This window comes from Apteryx rowi, unplaced genomic scaffold, assembly GCF_003343035.1.
Source record: "Apteryx rowi isolate R43461 unplaced genomic scaffold, aptRow1 scaffold_373, whole genome shotgun sequence".
Taxonomy (NCBI): Eukaryota; Metazoa; Chordata; class Aves; order Apterygiformes; family Apterygidae; genus Apteryx; species Apteryx rowi.
This window is the reverse complement of record NW_020450230.1, coordinates 205,900-231,046: the sequence shown is the minus strand read 5'-3', so window position 1 is coordinate 231,046 and position 25,147 is coordinate 205,900. Positions and strand designations below refer to the sequence as shown.

At 35.3% G+C, this 25,147-nt stretch overlaps 1 protein-coding gene across 1 annotated transcript in view; it reads left to right on the top strand.

Annotated features, from left to right (window-relative positions):
• LOC112969900 (dystrophin) overlaps positions 1-25,147 on the top strand; it is a gene marked incomplete at its 3' end in the record, with an annotated part of 817,409 nt that overhangs the window by 604,126 nt on the left and 188,136 nt on the right. Inside the window, exon 47 of the mRNA XM_026073700.1 lies at positions 11,378-11,495. Within this exon, the coding sequence (XP_025929485.1) occupies positions 11,378-11,495 (118 nt within the window). The remainder of the gene's footprint in view (positions 1-11,377; positions 11,496-25,147) is intronic.

The following is a 25,147-nucleotide window of genomic DNA, read 5'->3' as shown; positions in this document are numbered from 1 at the left end:
RGTTGCTCTTCAGTTATAGAATTCAGGTGAAGGCCATTGATTTTGAAATTTGTTTTCCTTGGGCTCCATCTTAGATTATTATGAAGGTCCTTCCAAAATCTGTATCTATATATAGTTATATATACCCTTACACACATGTGTGTATGTGTGTGTGTTTGTATATGTATATATAAAACAAATTATTAGTCCCTACCTTTGTTATAGTACTGTCTTTCTACTCTACCAGTGCTTTTTTTGTTTTGTTCTCTGTTTGTATCAGATGTATTTCTGAAACTGTCATCCAGATAATAAAACTGTGGTTTATGAAAAAGAAAAATGCTAATTTTTTTCCACTAAGTAGAAGTGCGTGGCTCCTCTGCAAGCTACTAATCAATGCCTACAGCTTCTGCCTCAAGCAATGGTAACAGATGAAATACATTAAGTGCTTATAGTAAGAATTCCCCTTGTCTGAACAAGAAATGGCTTCAGTTTTATGCTTAAGTTTATGCTTAAACACTGCTCTCAGTCAGAGATTGATTAAATATATATAAATTCCATTATATCTGTATGAGGGAAAGGGAAGTGAGTGGGACTGATACTCATCTGAGGAAGGAGCTGATGAAAATCTGTCTCAGATAAATTGGTATTATAGATATGAGTTGAAACTCAGTCCAAAATGTATTTTTAATTTCTCATAGATTTGTAGACTTCAAGGTCAGAAGGGACTGATATGATCATATACCATCTATGAAACCGTAATCCATGGAATTTCAAATAGGGATTCTTATTCCTACTGTTCAGAACTGTGTTAGACTATCTCCTTTTAAAAAGGTACGAGACCTTGATTTACACAATTCATTTAATTATGAATCTCTTACATTCTTTAGTGATCTACTCCGATTTTTAAGTAGACCCACTACTAAAAATGTACATCTTTTCTGTTTGAACCTTGCTGTCTTCAACTTCCAGCCAATAGATATTTTTAACACTTTTGTCCCCATAGTTAATAATTACTATATTATCAGAAAACTCTTGTCTTTGGTGGCTCTTAACATGAACATATTTACCCTCTGCAGTAAGTGGTGTTGACCAAAGCACCATAAAATGCCAGGAGAGTCTAAAATGAGGCATAATTGCATACGATAGGCACCTGTCTCCCCGAATTCCAGCCTTGACACCCCTGCCCAGCTCTGCTGGCGGTCTGCTTTTCGTCAGTGCAGTTCACTGTGCTCCTTTGGCTTGGTTTTTGCCTGCAACTAGAAGCTTTTCCAAACTGTAAAAACTCCTATATCACCCTGAAATCCAGATGCTCATCCTCACAGGTCTCCTTCCTTCACCTGCTTCCCATGAATACTTGCTTTAATGTGCTATGTGTTCTTCATCAGCCTATTCAGGGTATTCACTGGGAATGGAGAAAGAGGAGCTGCTGTCTTTCTCTTTTCCTTTTCACACTTGCTCAGTTGATAAGGCATCCATCCAGGCAGYGAGTCACCCACTTTTGATGTCTTTCTCATCTACCACCTCTCCGAAGTATCCCTTGTATCAGGCTGCTCTGATCAGTGTTAGTCTGTACCTCTTCGGCTGAATCTTCACCATTGCTCAGGAAAGATTTAGGAATCCCAGGGCAGGAAAGAGAAAGCCAGGGCCTGGGCATTGTGATCAAGACAACCCGGCACTTGAGATGAGAGAATTCTGATCTAACAAGTGGTTCTGTTTGTTCTTTTTTAGCCACTCAGTGTCTAGGCACCTTTCCACACAGCCTTCTGATGGCTGTGTTTCCTTCTGAGGCATCTACTCTCCACCCACTTTTTGTCGGATAAAATAACTTGGGCACCTAACTCAGCCACAGTTCCTACTGCAGTTGCTCAGTGTGAAGCTGAATCACCTAAATCCATTTCTTGAATTACCCCTGAGTTCTCTACACCGCAAAGTGCAAGTTGTAGCTTTTGAGTGTTAAATTATATTTTTAAAAGACTGGGGTCTCTGTGACACTATCAAGACAACTTGGTTATTAATAATTTAATAACTCCTGCTGGCAATTGAAACTTGAGATCTCCCATTTGAAATTAGTAATGAAGGCAAGACTTGCCCAGTCCAGGCTTTTAATAATTCATTTTTACAGTGAGCCACTCTTTTGTCTTCATAGTCTCTTAAATTAAATAATATTTTTTCTGGACTTGCAATATCCACATTATATACCTTTCCATCATTCCTGAACTTTAATGAAATATCAACAGCATCAGAATTTTTTTTTCTTAGTTTCTACCTTTATTTTTGTGTTATTGTTAGCCTTAATAAGTGCATAGCTACTGAAATATTGCTTAAAATGATATACAATATAAAGGGGGAATAAAGGCTAGAAGTAAAAAAAAGGAATAGAAGACAGAAGCATAAGTCCAGTAGTAACATACTGAACATGTCAGAAGTATTTGCGTAGCCAAACTGGGCTTGGTACTTCCTGTGGTTCTCATCTTTTAAAATGACAGTGAGATATGAATAAAGATACCRATCTAAAAGTTATTAGATCTTGGATAAAGTTATTCCAGAGTTATTCAAAGTTTCTTACCAGACATTAGTAAAAAAAGAAAGAAAAACACAGCTAAATAAAAAGTTCATTATAAGAAACAATTGATGTAACAGCTTTTGTTTTCTTTTTCAAAAGCAAAACCCAAACAAACCAAACAAAATTCCCTTTCTTTATTTTAACTTATTCTTGAGAAAAATATCTAGTGTTGTAAGGGACTAAAGAAAAACTTCACTAGCAAATGGAGCTGTGTCAAATCATTTTATTCTTCTTAATTGTTAATCGTTTGCTATTACTGGAGTAAACTTCCAGTAAAACTAATCAAAGATTTCCAGAGGCTTTAGCAGAAACTGAAGAAGGCATTCTGTGTTTTTTCAGAGCATAAAATTGATTCAGGCTAATCTTTTTCCCATAAAACTGGATAATTTGGGGAATATCTTTAGATAAACTGTTAACTTTCCTTCCCCACAAAAATATCTTTGTTATTTTCTTAATTTGAAATAAAAATATCTGCTTACTTTGCATCTGTTCAGAGGTTCATGATGTAATTCTAGTGCTACTCAAGACTGTTTTATGCAAGGTAAGCACATCTCAGGTTTGCATATGTGACAAGGTAATGAACCTTTAACTTTGCATTTGAAGCACATTGACAAGTACAATTTTCATAGGCTCAGTCACAAGCAGGAGTTCATACTACCACCATCACCAGAAAAAAAGAAAGAGAAAAAGAAAACAGAAAAGAAAATACTAAAGCTGCAGCTTTGAGAAACAGGACAGCTGACCTCAGTTTTCTTGGTTATACATATTTGTAAGCCCAGTGTTAAAATCTTTACTCTGGAAAACATAGGTTATATAGGAGAAATAAAATAATAAATTTTGCAAATCRTGCTTTATAAATGGTAATGATGCACTGGGAGACTTCTGTTCTGCTGACTAATATAGGAACKGAGGAAGCTCTGTACCTCCTAAAATTGAGTCCCATCCGTTAGGGTTTTTATTCTGATTGCCTGAAAGGTCATAAGGTATCATGCAGTAGTTTTGTCTGACTGCCTAGATAATCAGGTGATAGAGAAATAGAGGTTTATATTTTATTGCAAACTAATGCAATATCAGACAGCCACATTGTATGGGGGGAAGGGTGTAATTTCACACACAATTCACTTTTCCTCATGTTTGCTTCTAGAGCTATAATCCTGTTTCAGTCTTGAGTCCTTACACATTGCAATTTATCACCATGTTATTTTAGTTGAATTGATTTCCCTATAGCCAAACATCAGCATTGTTAACTTTTGTTCTACCAGCATTGTTAACTTTTGTTCTACTAGTTACAGGTACATCTTTAGTTTTATTCCTTTTTTTCTGGTAACAGTTATTTTATCTGAGACTGACTCATTTGCAAAACATGCTGAACCACCATCTTTTCAATTTCTCCTCTCCATCTTCTCTCCATCCAGACCACTGGATGGAGTGCAGTGGAAACCATCAAGACATCAAAGTTAGAATGAGTAAGCTGCTGATGGTTTGACAGCCTTACTGCATATGCATCATATGTGCAAAACAGCATAGACAGCGTGTTCCATGTGTGGTGTCCCTCTGTTCAGTGCTTGCTTTCCCATAGATGGTATTTGAGGAAGCTGCCAGTAGTCATCAGTTTGGAAGATTTTACTATGTGTTATTGTAGAAATGACACATTTTGTCAAACAAAAAATTCTCTGAGGATCTTATTTAGCAGATAATAGCTAAACTTTCCAAACTACATAGTGTTCCTGAAGACTCTGGGTTGATTTTGGCTCTCCAATAATCCAGGAAAACCTGATAATTCAGGCACTTCTGGCTTCAGTCCTCCCTCACCCCTTATATTGTAGTGTAAGGTACCACAGTAGTTGTTAAGATCAATTTGAATTCATTTTTTAGATATATATTTTTAGTCTAGCATTCTAGCAGCTCTTAGTCTAATTGCTTGTTTCTTGGACCAAGTAGAAAACTGTATCCTTTCTGAATAAGTCCTTTCAAAAATACCATGCATAAAAGAGAGGCACTGAGTTGCAGGTTAGCTCAGCAAGAACATGCCATTGTAAATGCCATCAAACACATAGATTTTTTGTCCTTGTTTATGTATTATTCTCTTGAAAAGAAGTGTGTTCAGAGAGTCCGAGTTTAGAAAGGCAAGGGTTTTGTCTCAGTTGAGCTCTTTTGGTTACATCCTTTATCTTATGCTGGTATATTTAAAGCGACCTCCTTGTGTCAGATTATTCTTTCTTTTTACCTTTGACCACAAGTGAAGGATGATAGGAATGCTTTAAATGGGCAAATATCCAAAATTAGGCTTATTTAACTTCACATCTGAGTAGCTTCCTCTAACATGTTCTAACTGGAGAGCCTTCTCTAAGACTTCTACTGCACTGTATCCTGAGGTCTCTGTAGCCTATTTTCCAAGGCTGAAAATCTTTTCAGCTTTGGGTGAACTTCAGTTTGCTTCTACCTTTTTAGCTCTGAGGCCAGAGCACATCCTTCTTTGCTGTACTTGCTTTCAGTCATACTGCCTTTCTCTTGCAAACAGTGTATATGCCACCTTTTTACAAGATCAGTACCCAAACTGGTGATCTATGAAGACTGTAAAAAATTTTGAAGGGTCTTGGCTGATTTTGAGCCTCCCAGGAAGACTACTTCTTGTACCTTAAAAAAGCTTGTGCTCCTGACCCATGTTGCATGTGATTTTCCTTGCTGACTACCCCATTTGTGGATGAGTAGAAGGGTRTCTGCCTCCTGCAGTTCTGGAGCAGGATAGCTGATTTCCCTGTGAGCTCAGATTTCTAAGCCTTTTTTTCTCTTCTACTGTGGTTGAGTCCCCTTTCCTTCGGGATCTTGCTTTGCTGTGGTTCAGGAGAGCCTTTGGGTGGTCTCAGCCAAAGTCCTATCATCTGTTCAATAGATAATGCTGCTGGTTTTCCTGGGTGGTGGTTGCTCCCAAAGTCCTTTTCTGTAGACAAACGGGGAGCAGTGTGGGGAGAGAGAAAGGGAGACTTCTCCCAACTTCAGCCATCACCTCACGTTGTTGRTCAAAGCCCAGAGATCCAAATTAATTACTCTTGGTTCTCCTTGGTTGCTTAGTGTACAGTAACAGCGTGTTGTAATTCAGCACTTTTCACAGTCGCAACTTCCTAGTACCAACCAGAATTTGTCATTGTACGGAACATCAGACCTTTATAATAACACCAATATAATTTATAGATTGACTGTCACAAAAAGCATCCAAGAAGTTCCGTAATTCATTTTCCTGAGTTTAGTGGGGCACCTGATAAGCTGTCACTTGTGACTTTCCCACAGCATCACTAAAGCAGTTGATTTATTCACTAAGCCAGTGGTGAGTGGGGGCTACTTAGGCAATTTTTTAGTGGACCCTAAGTACATATAAAAATATTTCCTTTTGAAACCTTAAGCTACATAAATTACTCAGGCCATAGTGTTCCTTCTATTAACATTCTGATTTTCCTGACAGGTGCCAATCAGCTAGCAACGCTGCCAAATACAAATTCTATTTCTTCCTATTTTCCTAAAATCAGATGCCCTTTGGAGGGAAGACACAAAACAGTTTAATAGACAAAACAAATTTCTCTTAAAAAGGACCGAATCTAATTACTTACTTTCATTATTTCATAATTTTATCTTTAAATTTAGAGAGTGTGTGAATGATCATTTTCACTCATATTCTGTTCCTGCTTACTGACAAGAAAAAAAATTTCAAATTGCGCTTGGGTGGAATAACTTAACAAAGCCAATTTTATTATGCAGATGAATTGTAGGTGTTACATATTTACATTATCTGAGATTGTAAGCAAGCTCTTTTCCAAAGCTTGCTCTCTTTCTAGGTGTGTATATAACACATTATATTTAGAGAACCATCCAGCTCGTAAACAGATTCTTAGTCTTAAGAAACTCTGTTCTTTTAAGTAAAAGTTGCCATGGCTATGAAGTTTGCTGAGGAAGTAACCAATTTAGTCAGACTGTGTTTAGATTTGAGGTTTAGCGTCAAAGGTTTTTGAAAGAATGAGCAAACCAACTCCTCAAGAACTGTTTATTGGAGTTATGCTTTTCCTAAGACTATCATCATGAGTTTGAAGCAGTGAACAAGAAGAAAAATGTATCTTTCTTCTCGCTCCCACTGCCATGTTAATTATTCAACTCAGGAATTGCTCTTGTGGTCCACTGGTCATTTGTGGTCCACTTGATCATTTCATTAAACAGGGTTGGTGGCGGGCCAGAACAAACCATCAGAAACAGTTGGGAAGATTCAGTCTGTGGCCATGTATTGATTATGGCAAAATGGTGCTTCCAGTTTGCTCTTAATCYGGAAGGTCTAGTCTAAATTTCCTTTTTGCTCAAACATCATCTTTTCACTTAGTCACTGTTAGCTTTCTTACCTAGAAAAAGAAAAAAAAACAACAGAAAATAGATAGCAAGCTATGTGTGGTAGCATGTAAATACTTCAGAAATCTGCAAAGACATGATAGTCATTACCACTACAGAGAACCACTCAGATAAATACTGAAAAGAAATTGTGGGACCTACTTTACCCAATAATCTTTCAATTTTTATGGCATTTTGATTCCATTGTTTTCAGAGACATTTTTTTTCAACTTAAACTTACGTAAAACAGGTATGAAGCAAACCCAGAATCTCTTTAAAGAAACATGTAGACCCATATAGATGCACAGCCATATAGATTGTTGTAGAACATCAACTTTAGCTCTTGTTTACATTTGACATGCAGTAAAATCCTGTTCATGGTGTGAGAAAAGTTGCTTCTGATACTAAATAGCCAACACCCATAATCAGCTCTAGAAAATGATTAGTTGAATGCTTAAGGTTTGATATCATCATAGAATTCAGATATTCCAGTTTAATAATGTTTGCCATCAAGTCAAGATAGAACTATAAAAAAGGAATGGAGAGATTTTAGAGGTCATGTGATTATTTTATATAAGCTACAGCACACACAGCTGGAGTGACAAGTATGGCAGTTGTAGCATGCTATACATTATAAAGCTAGTGAATGTTTTAATTCACTGTCTTAATCCCTACAGTTCCACCAAGAATTTGTCACATTTCACCTGTTCCAGTTTTTTTCAGTTTCTTTTTTAGCAATTCTTGTACAAGTTATTTCAGTTGCTGACTTAAACAATTTGATACTTATCTCAACCCCCCTTTTGTGTAAATAAACCATAAAAGTTAGGAACCTGAAAATTAGATTTTTTCTTTTGAGCAGCTGCTGTCCACAGATGTGGAAAGATTGTTGAAAGTGAATAACACCACTTTCTAACAAAATGTAGGCAGGTTTGATGACTGAATCTCACCTTTCCATTGTTACAGTGTCACCAAGTGCTGTTATGTTGGCCTTCATAGGTCTATGGAAAAAAAAAATTGCTCTTTTGGGGTTTAAAGATGTATTTCTACAACTTTGGATTACAGTGATCCTTGTTCATTGTTGACCTACTCGTGTTAAACTACATTTATTATTTAACAGCTATTTATTGATTAAAATGTGATCTATAATGTTTTGCAGTATACATTCTTGTACTTTTACAGAATATTAGGTAAGTGAAAATAAAGGTATATTATATGGACAGGAACACAAGTGATTATAGAATAAAAATCCTTTCAGTGTCTGTGACTCCTTTAGTCTTTGTACCGGTGGTTTTTGTGGGCTGAGGTGGACTAGATAGATTTCTGTTTAACTTCTTTTGAAAATCCTTTCATAAGAAGTTTTATTTTTGTATTATCCATTTTTAAATAACACAGAAGATTTGTTTTAGTGTGCTGGCATTCTGAGTCAGAGGCATCTGGTCTGTTGCATCTGCTGTGCCTCCACCGGGGTGCCACTATTAATGAGTTTTTCTTCCCTTGACTGTTGTAACAATGTCTTCTAATAGTTTCCACTGAGTTTCCACTTAAGGATCCAGTTTTATAACACTGAATATTTGACTGGATTTGTAGAAGTTTTTATGAGTATCTCAATATATGTATTGCCTCTGATTTCATTTTCTGAAGTCCAAATTATTTCAGCTAGTACTCTAAAACTGTCCAAATATTTTTTCCCAAACTAGTATTCTGTGTTTTTTTAACCTGTATTCATTAAAACATTCCTCTTTTTAATATAATTATTTGTATTTTCATTACRCACAAAGTCAGTTTGCATGGTTATTTTATCCAATCATAGAATATTTTTCTGAATATGATAACAACTCAGGATAAGTAGAGCTTAAGTATTTGCTGTTTGCTTTTATGCTACAGGATCACAGGAAGACTCAGGAATGATGTATTTTAGCAGCTATTTCTACTGAGGCTTCCATCAGGATTTCTATGTGGAACTTAGGTTCCATGTGGAATGTATTTTTGCTAAGTCCTTAAAATTGTACCAGGAGTTGACTGAGTTAAGTTTTAGACAGACTGTTTGTACTGAATCAGAGATAGGAATATATACTGCTATAAGGACTTCTAGATGTCCTTTTACACCTTTCAAAAATACACTTGGTTACATCTGCCAGCAAGTAATTTTACTCACATTAAATGGCAGAGGGAAGGATGTCTTCACAGTCCATTTTGAACAAGATTGTCATCTCCCTGASAAAACAGTAAAGCTAGCAAATGTCACTTTAAAGAGGTGTTGCCATTTTTCTAAGTGTCCAATTCAAGAAATACAAGTGGGCCTTGTGCTTAAGTCATTCCATACAGTGTTTAAGCATATATCAGTTCCATTCACTTGTTTTTGTACTCAACGAGTCCTTACTGAGCAGTCCTTACCAATTGCTTTGTTTCTTTCTCAATTTCTTGTAGCAGAAGCTTTCTTCCATAGTGCAAACACAGTATTTACYCTCTGGTTGAAGATTCAAGCTGAAGCAAATAAATCATTTTACTTTCAGTATTCAATATATGAAAGATGTACTCAGGGAACATTAGGGAGCAGTTTGGGAGTCACTATTGGCATAAGACCTTAAAATCATTTCATTTGCCTTTCCTCTTCCCAGCAGTTTCTAGGTAGAGGAAGGAATGAGAGAGAGAGAGAGAAAGGGCAGCAGAGAGAGGAAGTATTACTGTGGAGGCCACACAAGTACCAAGCATGTTTGTGTTTTCATGTTCCTTCTGCACAGTCCATTTTGGTAATATGTATAATGCAGATATTGCTAGGCAGCAATGGGACTGATTCTTCTGTTGTAAAAGTCATGTCACTGGTTAGTTGTCTTTCCGGAAAATGGAGTTCCATTGAATCACATAGATATCTAAAAGCAGGAACTGCATCAGTAGATTTATGCCTTCTTTTGAGTGCTTTCACTAAGCAGAGACTTCTAATGAGAAATTTATTCTTTTCTTAATCATGAAAGTTGGTGATTTAACTGCATGTGTTTGTATGCAATCCAATTATTGTATAAGTGAAAACACCCTCCAAACTTTTGGGCACAAGTTTAGAAAGCCAGTTGTAACAGATTTTAAAAGAACTTCTGATACAGCAGTTAAAGGCGAGACTTCCACACGTTATAGCTATGTGTGTGTTGAGAGTTACCTTCCTTTCTGAAGAGTTTTACCTGAATACAAATGAAATTCTGAGGAGTCTGATTTTGATTAGCATGCTGTAGTTACTGGAAGCGATATGCTCATGTTCTTTTGTTAGTCTTATTCAACAGAAAACAATGTTAGGCCTTTACTTCTCACCTTCAATCTGGTGAAWTTGTGTAATTCTTTAATCCCGGTTTAGATGGCCAGATTTAAGATCAGATTCTACAGGTCTTCTTGATGCAGAGCAGTCACTGAACAACAGCTTTTTAAAATAAAGTATGATTTAGAATAAAAGCATTTTAAGGAAGAAAAGACTTTTAGACCAATAAAACAATTCAGATACATAGTCTATAAACAAGTGAGCATACTTACAGGTTTTCTAACCACTGTCCACATGAGGACCCTGAAAAGAAATATTCTCCACTGACCTTTCTTGTCAGCTTAWATAGCTATTATACTATAGCTAGTAGCCATCTGACAACATACTGTTCTGTTCTGATGACTCAAAATTGTGGGCAGGAAAAGGTCACTTTTTAATAACTTAATATATACCCAACTTCTAAGTCAGGAAAAAATAATTAACATTTTTTCTGGAAACTGAAGGACAGGGACTTAAAGTTGCTAGATTTGGTCCATGTCTTTTAAATACATGCCTGGGTGCTTCTTATCTGGGAAACCATTGAACTGATTCCCTGTTTGCTTTTCCCTAATCCTTCAATATAAGTTAAACTAATAGATTTATATGCATACATCTTATATGCCATACTTTCCTTGAGCTCTCATTCATTATATCTAATCTATCTAGTCTTATTTTGGCTTTAAACCAATAAAGAATAATTAAAAAATCTTAAAACATTAAGAAATAAAAATTATTTGTTCATGAATCATATGTTCATGAGTTATTAGAAAAATCTTTTTTAATATGGTAAGAATGCAAACTCCTATATCTTTAAAAAAAATACACTGCAAAATCTAAGAGAATATAAGAGAATGATGTCTCTTCTATAGTTTTATAGAGGGAAGTAGCTTACTCTTGCATAATTTGGTTTGTTAAAAATTAGAAATGATTGTTATTTTACATTTAGCTTTCTAGGTTATTTTTTAGTGATTATTTCAAGTTATACTTGATTTTTATATAAAGAGTAATGACAATATTTTGAAGGTTTAAACCAAATTCTTCATGTTATTTGAGGCAGCAAAGAATCTTTCTGTTTAAATCAAACTGGCAAAAATAATTTTCCCTATACATGGTCTTCTCAACAGCTCTACATGGTGTTTTTTTGTTTTTTGTTTTTTGTTTTTTTTGTATTTGTGTGTAACCAGGCAATACTACAGGATCTGGAGCAAAGACGTCCCCAGCTGGATGAACTCATAACTGCAGCACAAAATTTAAAAAACAAGACCAGCAATCAAGAGGCCAGAACAATAATTACTGACCGCAGTGAGTGGTGATTCTACTGTCATATGATGTTCAGGAAATATGGAAGATTTTGTGATACTTGATAAGCATAGCAGTTTTCAGACACTTCATGTATTTGCCACGAGAAGGAGAGGTCTATCAAGAGACAGTTCTCATATAGATTTCCCAAATTACATATAGAGTAAATGCAAGTGAAAGTGATTATCTATTTCTATTTTTTTGACTTAATTTCATATTGCTTGTCTTTATAGTTAAAAACACAGTGCAGAAAATTCAGAACATGCTCACTGTAGGTAATAAAATACCTTTATTCTTAAAGGGGAAAAAAAAGAGTTTGTAGAGTATAGCCATGAAGTTGTAAGAAGCTTTCAGTTCCACCTTCGGGGGTGACAGCCACAGCCTCTTCTTTCATCTCCCCCCAGTTCACTCATAAGTCCTGGTATTCTGATAATGTCTATGTCTATGTTAGTTCTTCCCTCCTGGCTTCCCTTTTTGGAGTAAACCAGTTGTCTGTGCCTGAGATGAAAAGATGAGTAGATCAAGTCTTGTTCTCTCTGTTCTACAAAATTCTCCAGTGCTGTAGAAATAATAGTGTCACCCTTGGATGCTATCATGTCCTTATGCCCTTCACCATAGCGTGAAACACATACTCTCAAGGTCATGTTGTTAAAACAACTCTCTGTGGTGGACTGTTACAGCTCTGTGGTTATTATTTCAAGTGCTCAGGACTAAAGAACACACAAAATTAATTTCTGAGGGTCCTAGAGGTGCTATGTGGAGTCTAGAGGCTGAATGCTTTGCGTGTGGACACAGCCAGTCCACTTCAGATGGAACTAACCATGACCAGTGTGGATGCAGACTGTTCTGTACATCTTGGCCTGGAAGTTAGGGATTGTTCTCTGGAATGGATGACTTTCTGGGTGTAGATATAGGCTAAACTTCTTTTCCCATAATTTTGAAAAAATATTCATGACCTCTKTCATTTTTTTGCCATCAGGTGAATACTTTCCATGATATTTCAAAATCCTGTTACGTTTGGGCTGCACTGTTGGTAGTAGCTACAATACTATAGACTAGATGCTATATAAAATAACAGCATTGCTTAACCGTTATTCTCTTTGTGACCTTGAAACATAATGTTACTGAGAGAGGGAAGCTATATTTGTTTTATTCGAAGTTTGAGAAGAAATGAATAGCACTTGCATATTATATAAGAACTAGTTCCTGTCTGACATGCAGATTAATTTTAGAATCAAATGTTCAGTTGAATTCAGATGAAGTTTGTACATAAACCTTTACTTTAGAGCTCTATTCAAAGCCAATATATGTATTTCTCCCATCAGTATTTTCTAGTATGTGGTTTAATTTTTATTCCATAAGACAAGTCTTCTGAAGATAAGAATTGTAGGCTTTACATGAAATGAAAGAATAATTTCCATAAGCCTTAATATGAATTGTTTGCATGACTAAATTTGCATGACTAAATTTACATACTGTTGGAAAACTGCACTTTACCTCAAATGAAATTGCCTTATAAGATAGATTAAAGGCTTCCTTCTCATATAGCAAAAAAGGAAAGAAAACTACCAGACTGTAAATCATGAAAGAATATGGGGCAACCAAACTACATTACTGCTTTGCATCGGTGGCTRGCAGTGTGGTGAATGTATTTTAAATGATGGCTTCTTTAGAGTTTATTTRTAAGAACTCCCAAACTCATTGATTTATTTTGAATTTACTGTATACAAGATTCATTTTTGCCCTGCTAGCGCAATTATTTTTCTATGCTGAAAGTGTCAATATCCTTGCCTGTAGAGCTTCCACTTACAATGAAGTAGACAGCGATCGTTAGCGTGTCTCTATATGTTCTTTCAAGTACATGTCTTGCTGATCTATAGCATCTCCCAAAGTTGTCCTATTGTTAATGAAATAATTTTAGAGTAAGCAAAATATTTATTGTTGGAAATATACAAGGTATGATTTTCTGCAGTGCATTGAGATAAAGTATTATCAGAACAATTTTTGATCCAGTCTTCTAAGGCAGCATACTAGATTCATGAAAGTTTTTCCATGTTAGTTAATTTATGTCAGTATAGTTGAAGGTACTGAACACTATTCAAGGGGTATTTATTACTTAGGAATTTTAAAGAGATCGTGGTATTTTTAGAAAAAAATCTACTCTACATYTCTAGAGGACTTCACAATGTGACACTTGTAAGTTTTTTTTCCTAATATATGCCACATCTGGAATATTGTCACGCGAAGTATTTCTTTAAAAGCAGAATAATAATTTTTATATTTTCAAATGCATGATTTCTCCCCCTATATGTAGCACTATGAAAATGGAGACTGCTCTTGGTTTGAATTAAGGAAAATATCCGTATAGACAAGATCCACTTGTTCTCTCTGCAACTACTTTGGGGGTTGTACTGTGAAATTATCAACAGTCTACAGTTAACTTTCTGTTATGAGAATGAGAATGAGAAATAAATAATGTGTTACCAATACATGAGGGAGGGTGGTTCATAACTACTTAGTCACACATTGGCAGCTTCCGTTCACTAGAGTTATTAGCTTATTTAGACAGTCATTCAGGTGTTTCTTTAATGACGTGTCTAGGACCTGGGAAGGGCTTAGTGCTCCAATACCCATTGAAGATGCCATGTCACAGGTCAGAAGATGAGTCTGCGCAATATGAGCTTCCCTATGAAACTAGCAGGAACTGTGACAGGACTAGTGCCTCTGCAGTGTAGGAGACTCTAAAAGACATATATACAGACAGTAACAAGTCAATATACAAATATACCGAGATGTAGCAAAAACAAATTTACAGTATTAGAATCAGAAATACCTAAGTAATTATGAATTTAGAACTTGCTAGATCCTGGAAATGTTAGAAACTTTAAATAGCAGGCCTTCCTACTGCTGTGTTCACACACATGCAAAAGATAATTGTGAATAATCTTTCTGAGGTTTAGCTTTGCAAGTAATTTACATCCCAATTTTGTAGCGTGGTTGCTGGCTGTACAAGTGATAGAGAAGAGGTACAAAAATGAGTATTTATAGAACTGTATGAGGAAATAATCTCTCACTGGCCAAAGACTCTCCTTTCCAAGATTATAAAAAATCACAGTAACACACATCTTTCTTCAGCAGTGAACTCTCAAAATATCATTTAAGAGGTTAATTAAGTTCTATTGCATTAAGTACATACATAATAGCAATAAATGTAAACATTTCAGGGAAGAATATTTTGATCAAGAATTAAACTACTGGGACTAAATAATTCCTTCTGAAATTTGTTTTGACAGTTTTCTAAAACAAGTCCACAAATGTATGAATAATTTATAGAGGAAGTCTTCCAGAAGTTTTGTTTTTTTTTTTTTTAAAAGAAAATCCATATGCTATRACTGGTTGTTAAGAGACCTGTGCTTGAAGTATTCTGAAAACAGCCTGAGAGTGCAACTCCATAAAAAGGCCTTTATTGAATAGTTTGCTGATTTTGACAGCTTTATGGTAAAATGTTCAACTCATCAACACTTTCCCAACAAAATGTAAGGAAACTCCATAGTGAATTACAGCCATACTGTTGTTCTCAGCATCTTAATAAAGTAGCTATCAGTATTGTACTGCCATCCATGTGGTTTTCTCTCAGAGCTATTGAATACAAATAAAGAATTTRCCACTTGGAAAAAAAAATTCACACATTCATAATCTGGAATTTGTCAACCGGGAGTCATACTCCTAGTTACCAAGATGGTAAGAGAAAAATGAAAGAGAGCGCTGTATTTGTATACAGTTTCTTTGCCCACTTATCTTGTCGATCTTTAGCTGAACTATTGAATAAACCCCAGTATTCTCTGGATTCCACATATTTCAACACCTTCTCAGAACCTGAATAATAGCTTTCCTATGTCATAAAGTTACAATGTTTGTTAATCATCCTGATGATCATCGTTATAGCTGAAACTTTAAGAGTTTAATTGTTCTTCCTATGCGACTTCTATGCCATGGAAATGGAGAAAGGGAGAAACTATTTATTGTTAAAGAAACATAAATGTCAAGAAGAACTATGACTTTGAAAGGGATAGTGTGTTACTGTAAAGACTACCGTATTTGAAAGCACATTCTTGGCATAACTTGGCAGTTACAGGATTTGTAAGAAAGTTATGGGACATTTTAAGAAGGAATAAGAAGTTATTTTAGAACACAACAAAGAGTTTTCCTTTAACAACAGAAAATAGCATGCCCCAGAAATGTCTGAACGATTGGGGAAATAGAGTTTTATATCATTTCTCAGGTTATGCATACTGAAAGCATATGGCTCAGTCGATGAAGGGCAAGATCTAAACTGCCTACTTTAGGTGTTGTAGTGCTCCCCCCAAAATATGCCAGGCTACAGGAAGATGATCTTCCTCCATTTCTGGTTATGTTCTTGAGTGAAAGTGGTATGACTTCTTTAGCACACCCAGTGCTGCTAAGGACTGATGTACTAATCAGTGCTAAGTGTGAAAGATTTGGGGTATACTGTCACCTGACAAAAGGAGATCGTGCTTGGGGGATCATAGCCTGGGGAAGGATTTGGTATGACGTGGTGGGAGAGCTGGTGTTTGACTCTTTGTTTTGTGTGTTTTTTTTAACCTCTGTTGGTTGTCATTTAGGGACTGAGTTAATCAGTAGAGGTAGTCAGTCAGGACAGAGATGAAAAATCTCTTCCAATTTATAGTGCCAGGGAAAAATCAAGCCTTAAATATTTTGCGGTTTACTCTGTTGTTGCCTAAATGGTTTGGAGGCTAAGGTGATRGAGGTGATTTTAGCTAAAGGCCTAAAGCTTATATAACTTTAGCCTCTCTAACCTTCAACCTACCTAGTCACCAATTAGAAGCACGTAAGTGTTGCCCCGAACTGCGAGCAGACACAAACGAACAGAAAGTCTTGTTAACAAGTTGGCAGCAGGTAATGCCTTTCCTCAAGTTCTGTTGCCTGCACCCCTAACTAAGATAAGTCTTATTAATAGTGTTGTTAGGGGCATCTTTCCTTCTCTTACGCTCAAGAGGAGGCATAATTCAACAGACTGGTTTTATGTAATGGCCTGCCTTTGTTCTCAATGTCTTTGTGAAAATCTTTGACTCTCATGGAAATTTGCAYGTGTATATCAATTCGGAGGACTCTTCTTTTTGGGGTTAAGGAGAGCAGTGTATTCAGAAAGCAGCCCGTTTACTTGCAAAAGTGTGATGAGTACCATGTGGAGGGAAGGAAGTGCCACGCAGGATGAGATTCCACATCCAACTAATAAAATCGATGGTCTCTAAAACTGATAGTACCACGTCCTTCTGAGGAATGTTTAAGAACACAGTACTAGGCGAATGTGAAGTAATTTGACAGCTCCTTTTTCCTGTCTTGCGTTTCTTACATATCTTCGACAATTAGAGAAGTATTAACATAATTTTCTTGAAACATTTAACTGACTAAATCTCTGTCAAGAATTTGCAGTTCTTTAGGAAAGCAAGCATGGGGTTATTTCAAAGTTTTCATCATATTTAATAGTGTCTAATGTGAGACTTCCTATTTACAATGTTGCAGCAAAACAATGTGTTTTTATTGTATTTGATTTCAAAATTGAAATAAATCTCATTTTGAGAATGTTAATTAAGATTTGTATAAAATACTTTAAAATCTGAAAATAATAAATGCTGAAGAGACTTAACTGAAAGTGTATATTTTTCAGTGATAGAAGAATCTTCCAGTAATTGTATAGTGGCCAGATAATCAGGAAGGAACTGTTTTTCTTTTTGAGTGAGATAGGAAGGGCTCAAAAGTCAATTTTTTATGTTAAAAGGAGTAGTGTTTGCCATTAAAAATTATACTTATGCCATTTATTCCATACTTTTGGCCTATTTCCATTCCTCTTTCTCAAGTAAGTGATATTATCACGTAAAGTAAGACAGAATGTCAGCATTTTAATGTCAACATTCATAATTTCCTTTGTCAGAATAGAAATCGGCAAATGATTATAAAGTAATCTTGGATTTTGCATTTGTTCTTAGATTTGGACAAGATGATAGAATTTAATGAGCATTAAGGCCTTTGGGGAATCATGACGTGTTCATAGATATTTTTCTGGTGGAAAACCCCTGAAGTACAGAAGTTGTCAGGAACTGCTGTATCAATTTAACTATRAATTTATATCATCTATATAATTTCATTGATTTTTCACAGTTACACATACATGTTGTACCTTCATGTTTGTATTTAGAGTTATATATTTTACAGGTGATTTTGATAATCTAGAAAAGTACTGAAAGCCTAATCTGGCTTTCATGTCAGTTCATGTGGAACTGTTTAGGAAGTGCAATGCAGCATTATAAAAAGACTCTGAGACCAGAAGCTGGCTAGGCCCTTGACTAGGGTGCTTTGCTCAGGATTGTAAGGGTAGAACATTTCGCTAACACATTTTAGRACAGAAAAGAGGAAACACATGAGCATTTTAATGTGGAGATATACCAGAGCAAGGCTGTAAATCTTTACATAACAGTGTGTTATATGGAGGTACACTCTGGCAAGAACAAGGAAGGTATTCTGTAGTAGAAATCTCTGTATGTCTCAGAGATCAAGATCAAGTGTTTGTTAGGTGACATTACATGTCATTCAAATATATATATATRTATAACAGAACTGGTATGCACCTGAATTTCTCCCCAATATGGACTCTAACTAGGGCTAGGGTGGATTCAGCRAATGCTAAGCACACCTTTGTCCTTGGCAGCCCATGGCACTCTGGTCTCCTGCCTTTCAAAATCTGGTCTCTAGTCAGATCTAGAGAATTATGGAAAGAAAAGGAACGTGAAATGGAAGTTCGCAGATAACTTGAGAGATGACTTTGAGGACAAAATGCTGTTATGTTGAAATTTGTAACAGTTACACTACAGCAGAATTTCTCAGACTGTTGCGTACTCCTTTTTCATCCTTCCCAAATTACAAGCAGTGGATTCTGCCATTCTCTTCTCTCTCTTTCATCCAAGTATATTTGGAATTAATATGTATCTCAGGTGTGGCCCATCATATTTTTCGATGGATATTTGTAAATGGCTTTTTGTAGGCAGACCTGGATGTGCTCTGCCAGTGCTCCTAACTGTAAAATATGTGACTGCAATTAATACAACACTGAGTCCAGCCTAAGAAGTATATTACTATATTTTCAGGATTGACACCCTATTTAGGCAGCTGTAGGACTTCTAGCTGGTTTCTTAACACAAGCAGACTCACAGGCTGTTTTCTACACTTGCAGAGGTATATTTTCATGTGCCTTCTTGTACTTTCTTCCTTTCCTATCCTCCTCTTTATGCCTCCTATGCAGGAAATGCTGTTTTACRTAATCAGTTTAACTTAATTTCTGTGTTACGTGTTCCATTTTTGTTCTGTTTCCTCCATTTTCATTACACTTTCACTCTGGCTTTGCCCTCCTCTGCATACCTCCTCTTTCCAGCACTTTTTTGTAAAAACTGCTATAGTTAGCTCAGACCAGAGATCTCTTTATAGTTTAGCTATACAAGAATAGACAACAAGAATAACACATCTGTGCTTCTCTGGTGGCTTTTTGGTTGAAAATTCTGTCCATTGTTCTAGCTTAGTATGTTAGAAGTAAGTTATAAAGGGCGAAGAGGTATGCTGCCATCAGTGWTAAAAATACTATTCCGTGAATTGATAGCTACCTTCAGGATGGCTTTTGTCAGTGAGAAATTGCACACTGCTTTGAAAATGATGGAGGTGCTGACCACCTTCCTAGGAGATTAAATACGAGAACAAGCAATTGTGTTTTCATTTAGCTACAACACTACCTGGCACCAAAATGCTAATATAAACACTTGAACTAGGGATTCATTTAATTGTATCTATAATTTTAATGGGTAAAAAAAGAAGCAGAACAAGGATAATAAATTCCAGGACATCAAGGGAAATCCTAATATTCCTGATGGAGATTGAGAGGGAATGCTTTTAACTGAGAGAGTATGCCAAAAAGGTGAGCTTCCAAAACAATGAAAGCAGAATTTCTGTCCCTTCCTTGTAAATATATAATTGCATCAGAGTACTACTTGCCATCATTCTCAGTTTTTCTTCTTAAAGGAAGCAGCCTACCAAACACTAAGCACTGACTAGCTCCTTAAGCCTGAGATCAGTTATATGATAGCATATGGGATATTTTTGCCTTAAGGGATGATTTTATGGAGTATTTAGAGAATGAAAATACATTGGGGCAAACTTTTTATAACATCAAAATCAATATGAGCTTGATGGAATTTCCAAGTATGCTGTAGACTTCCTTTGTAACTCTGGAGACGTCTCTTAATTTCATTATGTTCAGTTCTTTACATAGAAAGGTGGGATAATATTTGTTATCTTTCAGCCTCTGTCTGTCATACGTGGTCAGAATACAAGCTTTTTTTGGCCTGCTTTGCTTGCGTAGTGACAAATATAAGTTTTTGCTATTTTGGCCAGCGTTTTGGTGTAGTACTGCAACAGAAATGTACAGAATATTGCACAGAATATTGTAAATTTGACTAGAAGCAGAAATGTGCATAGTATAGGTATCCATTTCATTTTATTTTTATCCATGCTGATATAAACAGAACAGCTATGCTAGCTGTATTGAACAAATCAGTAAAAATAAAAACAAACAGAAATAAATACAAAACAAAAGAATTGTTCAATAAAGGAGTTTTCAAAATATGATCAAAGAACTCCTCCATTTACAGGTCATCCAGAGTTCSATGGGCAACATTCAATGTCCACAAAGTTATTTTAAAAGCTGTTGCGAAACAGTATATATTTCATTTATGCCAGGCCATAATTTTCTGTAGTAATTACAGAACAAATAGCAGACAAAGGGCCTGCTCTGCAGAGATTACAAGGTAATTTTAGATGCCACATAATCAGTGATATCAGGCAAATGCAGATTTTGAGTGTACAGTGTGTCCACTTTCTTTTTCTAAAATGAGTGCAATCCACAAAGAATGTATATTGGAACCTGCAGCTGTTCTCAGATGATGCAGTTAAGCACTCTGGAGTACATTTGGCCTACAGATTGTGCTTTTGGCTATCCTTGATATAAATGTGTCATGGTTTTAGTTTGCTTGAGTTGGGAGTAAACCAATGACAAAAACACAGCTCCTTTGAAAGTCCAACCTGAGTAAATACTGGATTAGTCTGTGTGGGAGATTTTCTGAGAAGTTGGTGGGTGGTTCCATTAGCAGTGGTTTGATTTTGTTATGTAGTTTACAAAATCATCATTATGGTAACATATAATGAAATACTGTATATAACTCACAGAATTTCATACTGTCACTGTTTTCAGTAGCATAGGCAAAGTAAAAATGATGGCGCTCTGACGCTTTGGATCTGTGCTTAGCAGATAGCAGCTGTCATAGGGTCATGTCAACCTCTATCATGCCAAAAAGGGAAGGAAGGGGAAATTTAGATTAAAAATTCTGGAGATTAGCCGCTCGTGTTTCACTTTTYTTGTCAGCAGGCCCATTATACGGTAGGTGAGACAATGACTTAAAGAGAATGATATTGAGGATCCCTAGCTACATAATGGCAAAGGAGTGTAAACTCTGAACAGGTGACTATACAGTGAARAAGTGGTGGCATCTCATGGGGTATGGTAGAACTTAGAACCTGGCAGAGAGCATTTAGAAAAAGAATTTATTTAATTGTGTTTTAATTAGGTGGGAGGTGGCAAACAGTAGAGGAAACACCTATGAAATGGAAGTTGTTCTGAGCAATGTCAGACTGAATATGTCTGCTTTGTCTTCGTAAATGTAGAACTAAGGGCAGTATTCCAGATGAGGACATATCATTGTTTTACAGAATGATGATTATATTTTCAGTATTAGTATTCTTTCTGATATTTTGGCACTTAGTTTTCTTCACTGCAACTTCATATTAGAATGGCAACAGTAATGGTTAAATCTGTCCTTTGGATATTTTTTTTCTGTTCCATTTTACATGTTTTCTTGCAAGCAGGATGCTGAGCTCTGTAGTAAATTATTTAGTGTCTTAGGTTCAAAATTTGCTGAGTTTCAGCCAAATCAAAATCCTGACTTTGAATTGTGTTGGTTTGTCCATGATTAAGTTTAGGCCACTACTTTGTGCTTTTATCTCACATAGTGTCTCATGAGTCTCATGAATGTTAGGCTCTGTGTTGAAGTAACAAAGAGAACATGAATAAAGAAATGTAGAGGTCTGATTAAAACAATCAACAAACAAAAGAAAATCCAAAAGCAAAGCAAAAGGCAAGTAGCTATGTCTTTCCTTTCCTCAAGATTGCTGTAATCATCATATGAGTTATATTTTTTGCTTTTATTTTTCAGTTTAAATTTGACAGATATAGTATATTTTTCTAATTTAGGTATTTGTTTAATTATTAAGATACAAATAAATGTGTACGTCATGTGAGCCCCACAGCTTGGGACCTAGTTCATGTGGCCTTGAGAACTGGTCCTTTAACTTAAAAATGGGGAAAAAAATGTTACTTTTTTTTCTTACTTTGCTTTTCTTACTCTTTTTTTCCTACACTTGCAGTGCTGTACTTCTTTAATGGTTCACAGTACTGGCATTTTTATGGTAGTCCCTTCATTTTCTACATAAGTGCTTATTTAAAAAACATCCAAAAAAGTGCAGAACAGTATAGCTACACAGGGAACATTCAAAATGTCCGAATGACTTGGAAATTTCAGAAGAAACATTTCTTCTGCAATGTCCGATCCTACCCCAGTTGTCTCTGTTGGGTATTAATTTTGAAATGTGTAAGGATGTCGTAAGTGTCAAATTTAACTAATTATTTTCCTTATTATTTCAACAAAAAGTGCAGTACTACTTGGGCACATGTGTGGAGAGTACTCATTCAAACAGAAAAGAATCATAACCTCCAAAAAATCTCAGGGTCATTTTCCAGCATACTTTTAAATTAACTCTGGACTCTTGCATTTCAGGCCATTAAAGATTTTGAGTGTTGTGAAGCTAAGACTGGCATTCTCTGCAGAAAAAATATGAATTAACTGGCATCGGATTGACAGCATCTTCTGGTGTATGTGGAAAATAAGTGCAGTTGTGAGAGGAAAGACAGATTGGGGTGTAAGAAATGTGGAAATGTCAATCCAAAGTAGGAACAAAACCCTGAGGAGTTAACTTGCCTTTAGGAAATACTTAGTTCAATATTAATGTAATTTCTCTAAAGGACTGTAATTGTAACTCTAAAAAATAAGCTTGTTTTTTCTTGCTCAGAAATACAGTTTTTAAAATGATTGTGGTATGTGAAGCTTTTCTCTCTCAGGGAAATAAATATTTTACCCTAGTTACCATTACAATACATAATCTGATTTGTAAATGTTACTTTGTTTTGAGTCTACGGTCTTTAGTCTGAGATGGAATTGCTCATCAGCTATCACTGAAAATAGCATGGAGGAAGATGTATATCTGATAATGCACTAAATTATAAAATTGGTAATTTACTGTTTAAATAAGACAAATGCATAAAATTTTGCATTTCTGGTGTGAAATAACAGATTTATTAAGTTTACCCTGTTAAGATCTTCATACAGAATGCTCAAAATTTTCTCTTAAAGCTGAATATAGAGGTATTTCAAAATGAAATATTTTTACTTCTTTACTTTAAAATAGCTTATTCATACAAAAACTGAAAATACAGTTTTCTGTATTTTCAGAGGCAAAAATAAAAATCAAAACTACGATGTTTTGATTTGGCCCCCTTTTTCTGGTATGCACAGGGGTGGGGGGGGTGGTTGTTCATCCACTGAACGAAACCTACTGTTGTTCACAGTACTCAATTTTCTATGAATATTAATTAGATGAGTGAACTGAACTTTAGCATCGTCTCCTAAATATCCTCAAAGAAGCAGTTTACTGCTGTGAAGATACAGCAGTAGAATAATTGTGCAGGTTTGACATAGCTGAAGGAGTCACAACAAAGAATTTATGGTAGTCTGGGGTCATAATTTCCAATCATGGAATATCATATAGAACAACTGAAGCGCAACAGAGGGAAGACTAAGAAACACAAGGTCTGGTAGCCACTGTGCTGCTTAATGACCATGGCACAGAGAGTGTGACCATCTAACGTTGCTGATGTAACTTAATTAGTGAGTATTATAGTAGTAAGTGTTTTCTTTAAGGCCTACATTCTGGAGCCAAATGGTGAAAATCCTAGCTTTGATTTTTTTTTTAATTGCTGATTTTTAGTGATTTTGTAATCATTGTTTAAAAAAGTGTGAATATGTCAGTGCTAAAATCTCAGAAAACAACTAAATGCATTCCTTTTAAAATATATTTTCAAGTTGCAGATGTTTAAGTTTGGATCCACAATTTTGGAGTGTTTGGGACTGGTAGTAACTTGAGCAAATCCATACTTTCTTGTTCCCCAGTGCAGAAGTAGAACGAATAGCCCTCATACAGGCCTATGTAGTAAGATGAAAAGTTAATGTTCAAATGTCATGCACTGAGTGGCATTGTGTTTCTTAATTAAGATTCAGATTTTTCCAATTTTATAATGCTAGGGAAACTCTTTTTATATGAAGTTACTACTGCAGCTAAACAGGGTAAAATCTTCTGAGTGGGGTGCTTTGTGATTTTTCCTTCCGCTTATCAAAGTAACTGTTGTAAAAAATTTAACAAATAGCAAGCAAAAAATTTTTTAACAAAATTTAACAAATAAAAATTATCTTGCTGTTTTTAAATGGAACTCTTTAGGTTTTCCATTTACACACATTTTTATTTTGAAATTTCCTTAATTTTTCTTAAGCAAAACAATTTCAGAATGCCCCAAATAATTAAAATATTTTGCTACATGCTTGAACTTAACATTAGTTGTTTGCTAAAGTTTAGTTGTGGCATCAAAAAGCATAACATTTTTGCATGTGCGTCAGTTCACATTTGGTTATTCTGAGTGCCTGAAGAGTAAATTTTAGAAATTATAACATATGAAATCATTGAGAGAGATTCCCAAGATAATTGTATCATAAGATGAGATCTTGTGTTTGGTAAATGTATTGAAAACGAAGGAATGTTATTGTAGATAGATCCTGGTTTTYCATGTTTACTTTTTTATTTCAAGTTATAGATAACAAAGGAGATTTAAAAGGTAAAATAAAGATTCTTCCAGAAAGGATTGTTTCTACTTACATAAATATTTCAGTTGAATCAATGATCAGTAGTTTTTGGTGAAATAATTGTATCTTTCTTCATTGTTTTATTTCACAAATATGAAGAGTACTATCTGTGCAAATACTTGCCCCATGATGCAGTTATAGAATTACCTTCCTAAAGAGCATATTTTTAACAGACAGTCTAATACTACTCTTGCTATGTTTTGAAAAACAACACTGGTAATTTGTGGCCTTATTTGTGAAAAACATTATTTTTACATTCTAGGGAAAAGACACAAAAAAATTATTTGAATATTACTGTGTGCTAAAGCTTTTAGGAAAAATTTCAGGTACATCACAAAGGAGTTGCATCTTGTGAGTTACAGTAAAAAAAATAATTTGGGGCATAGTTATCCTGAAAATTCAAATAATATTTAATGCCAAATAACAGAATGAAAAGATTTTTGCTTTATCCATTGTAATATGAACTAAAGCCAATCACAATCTTTAAAT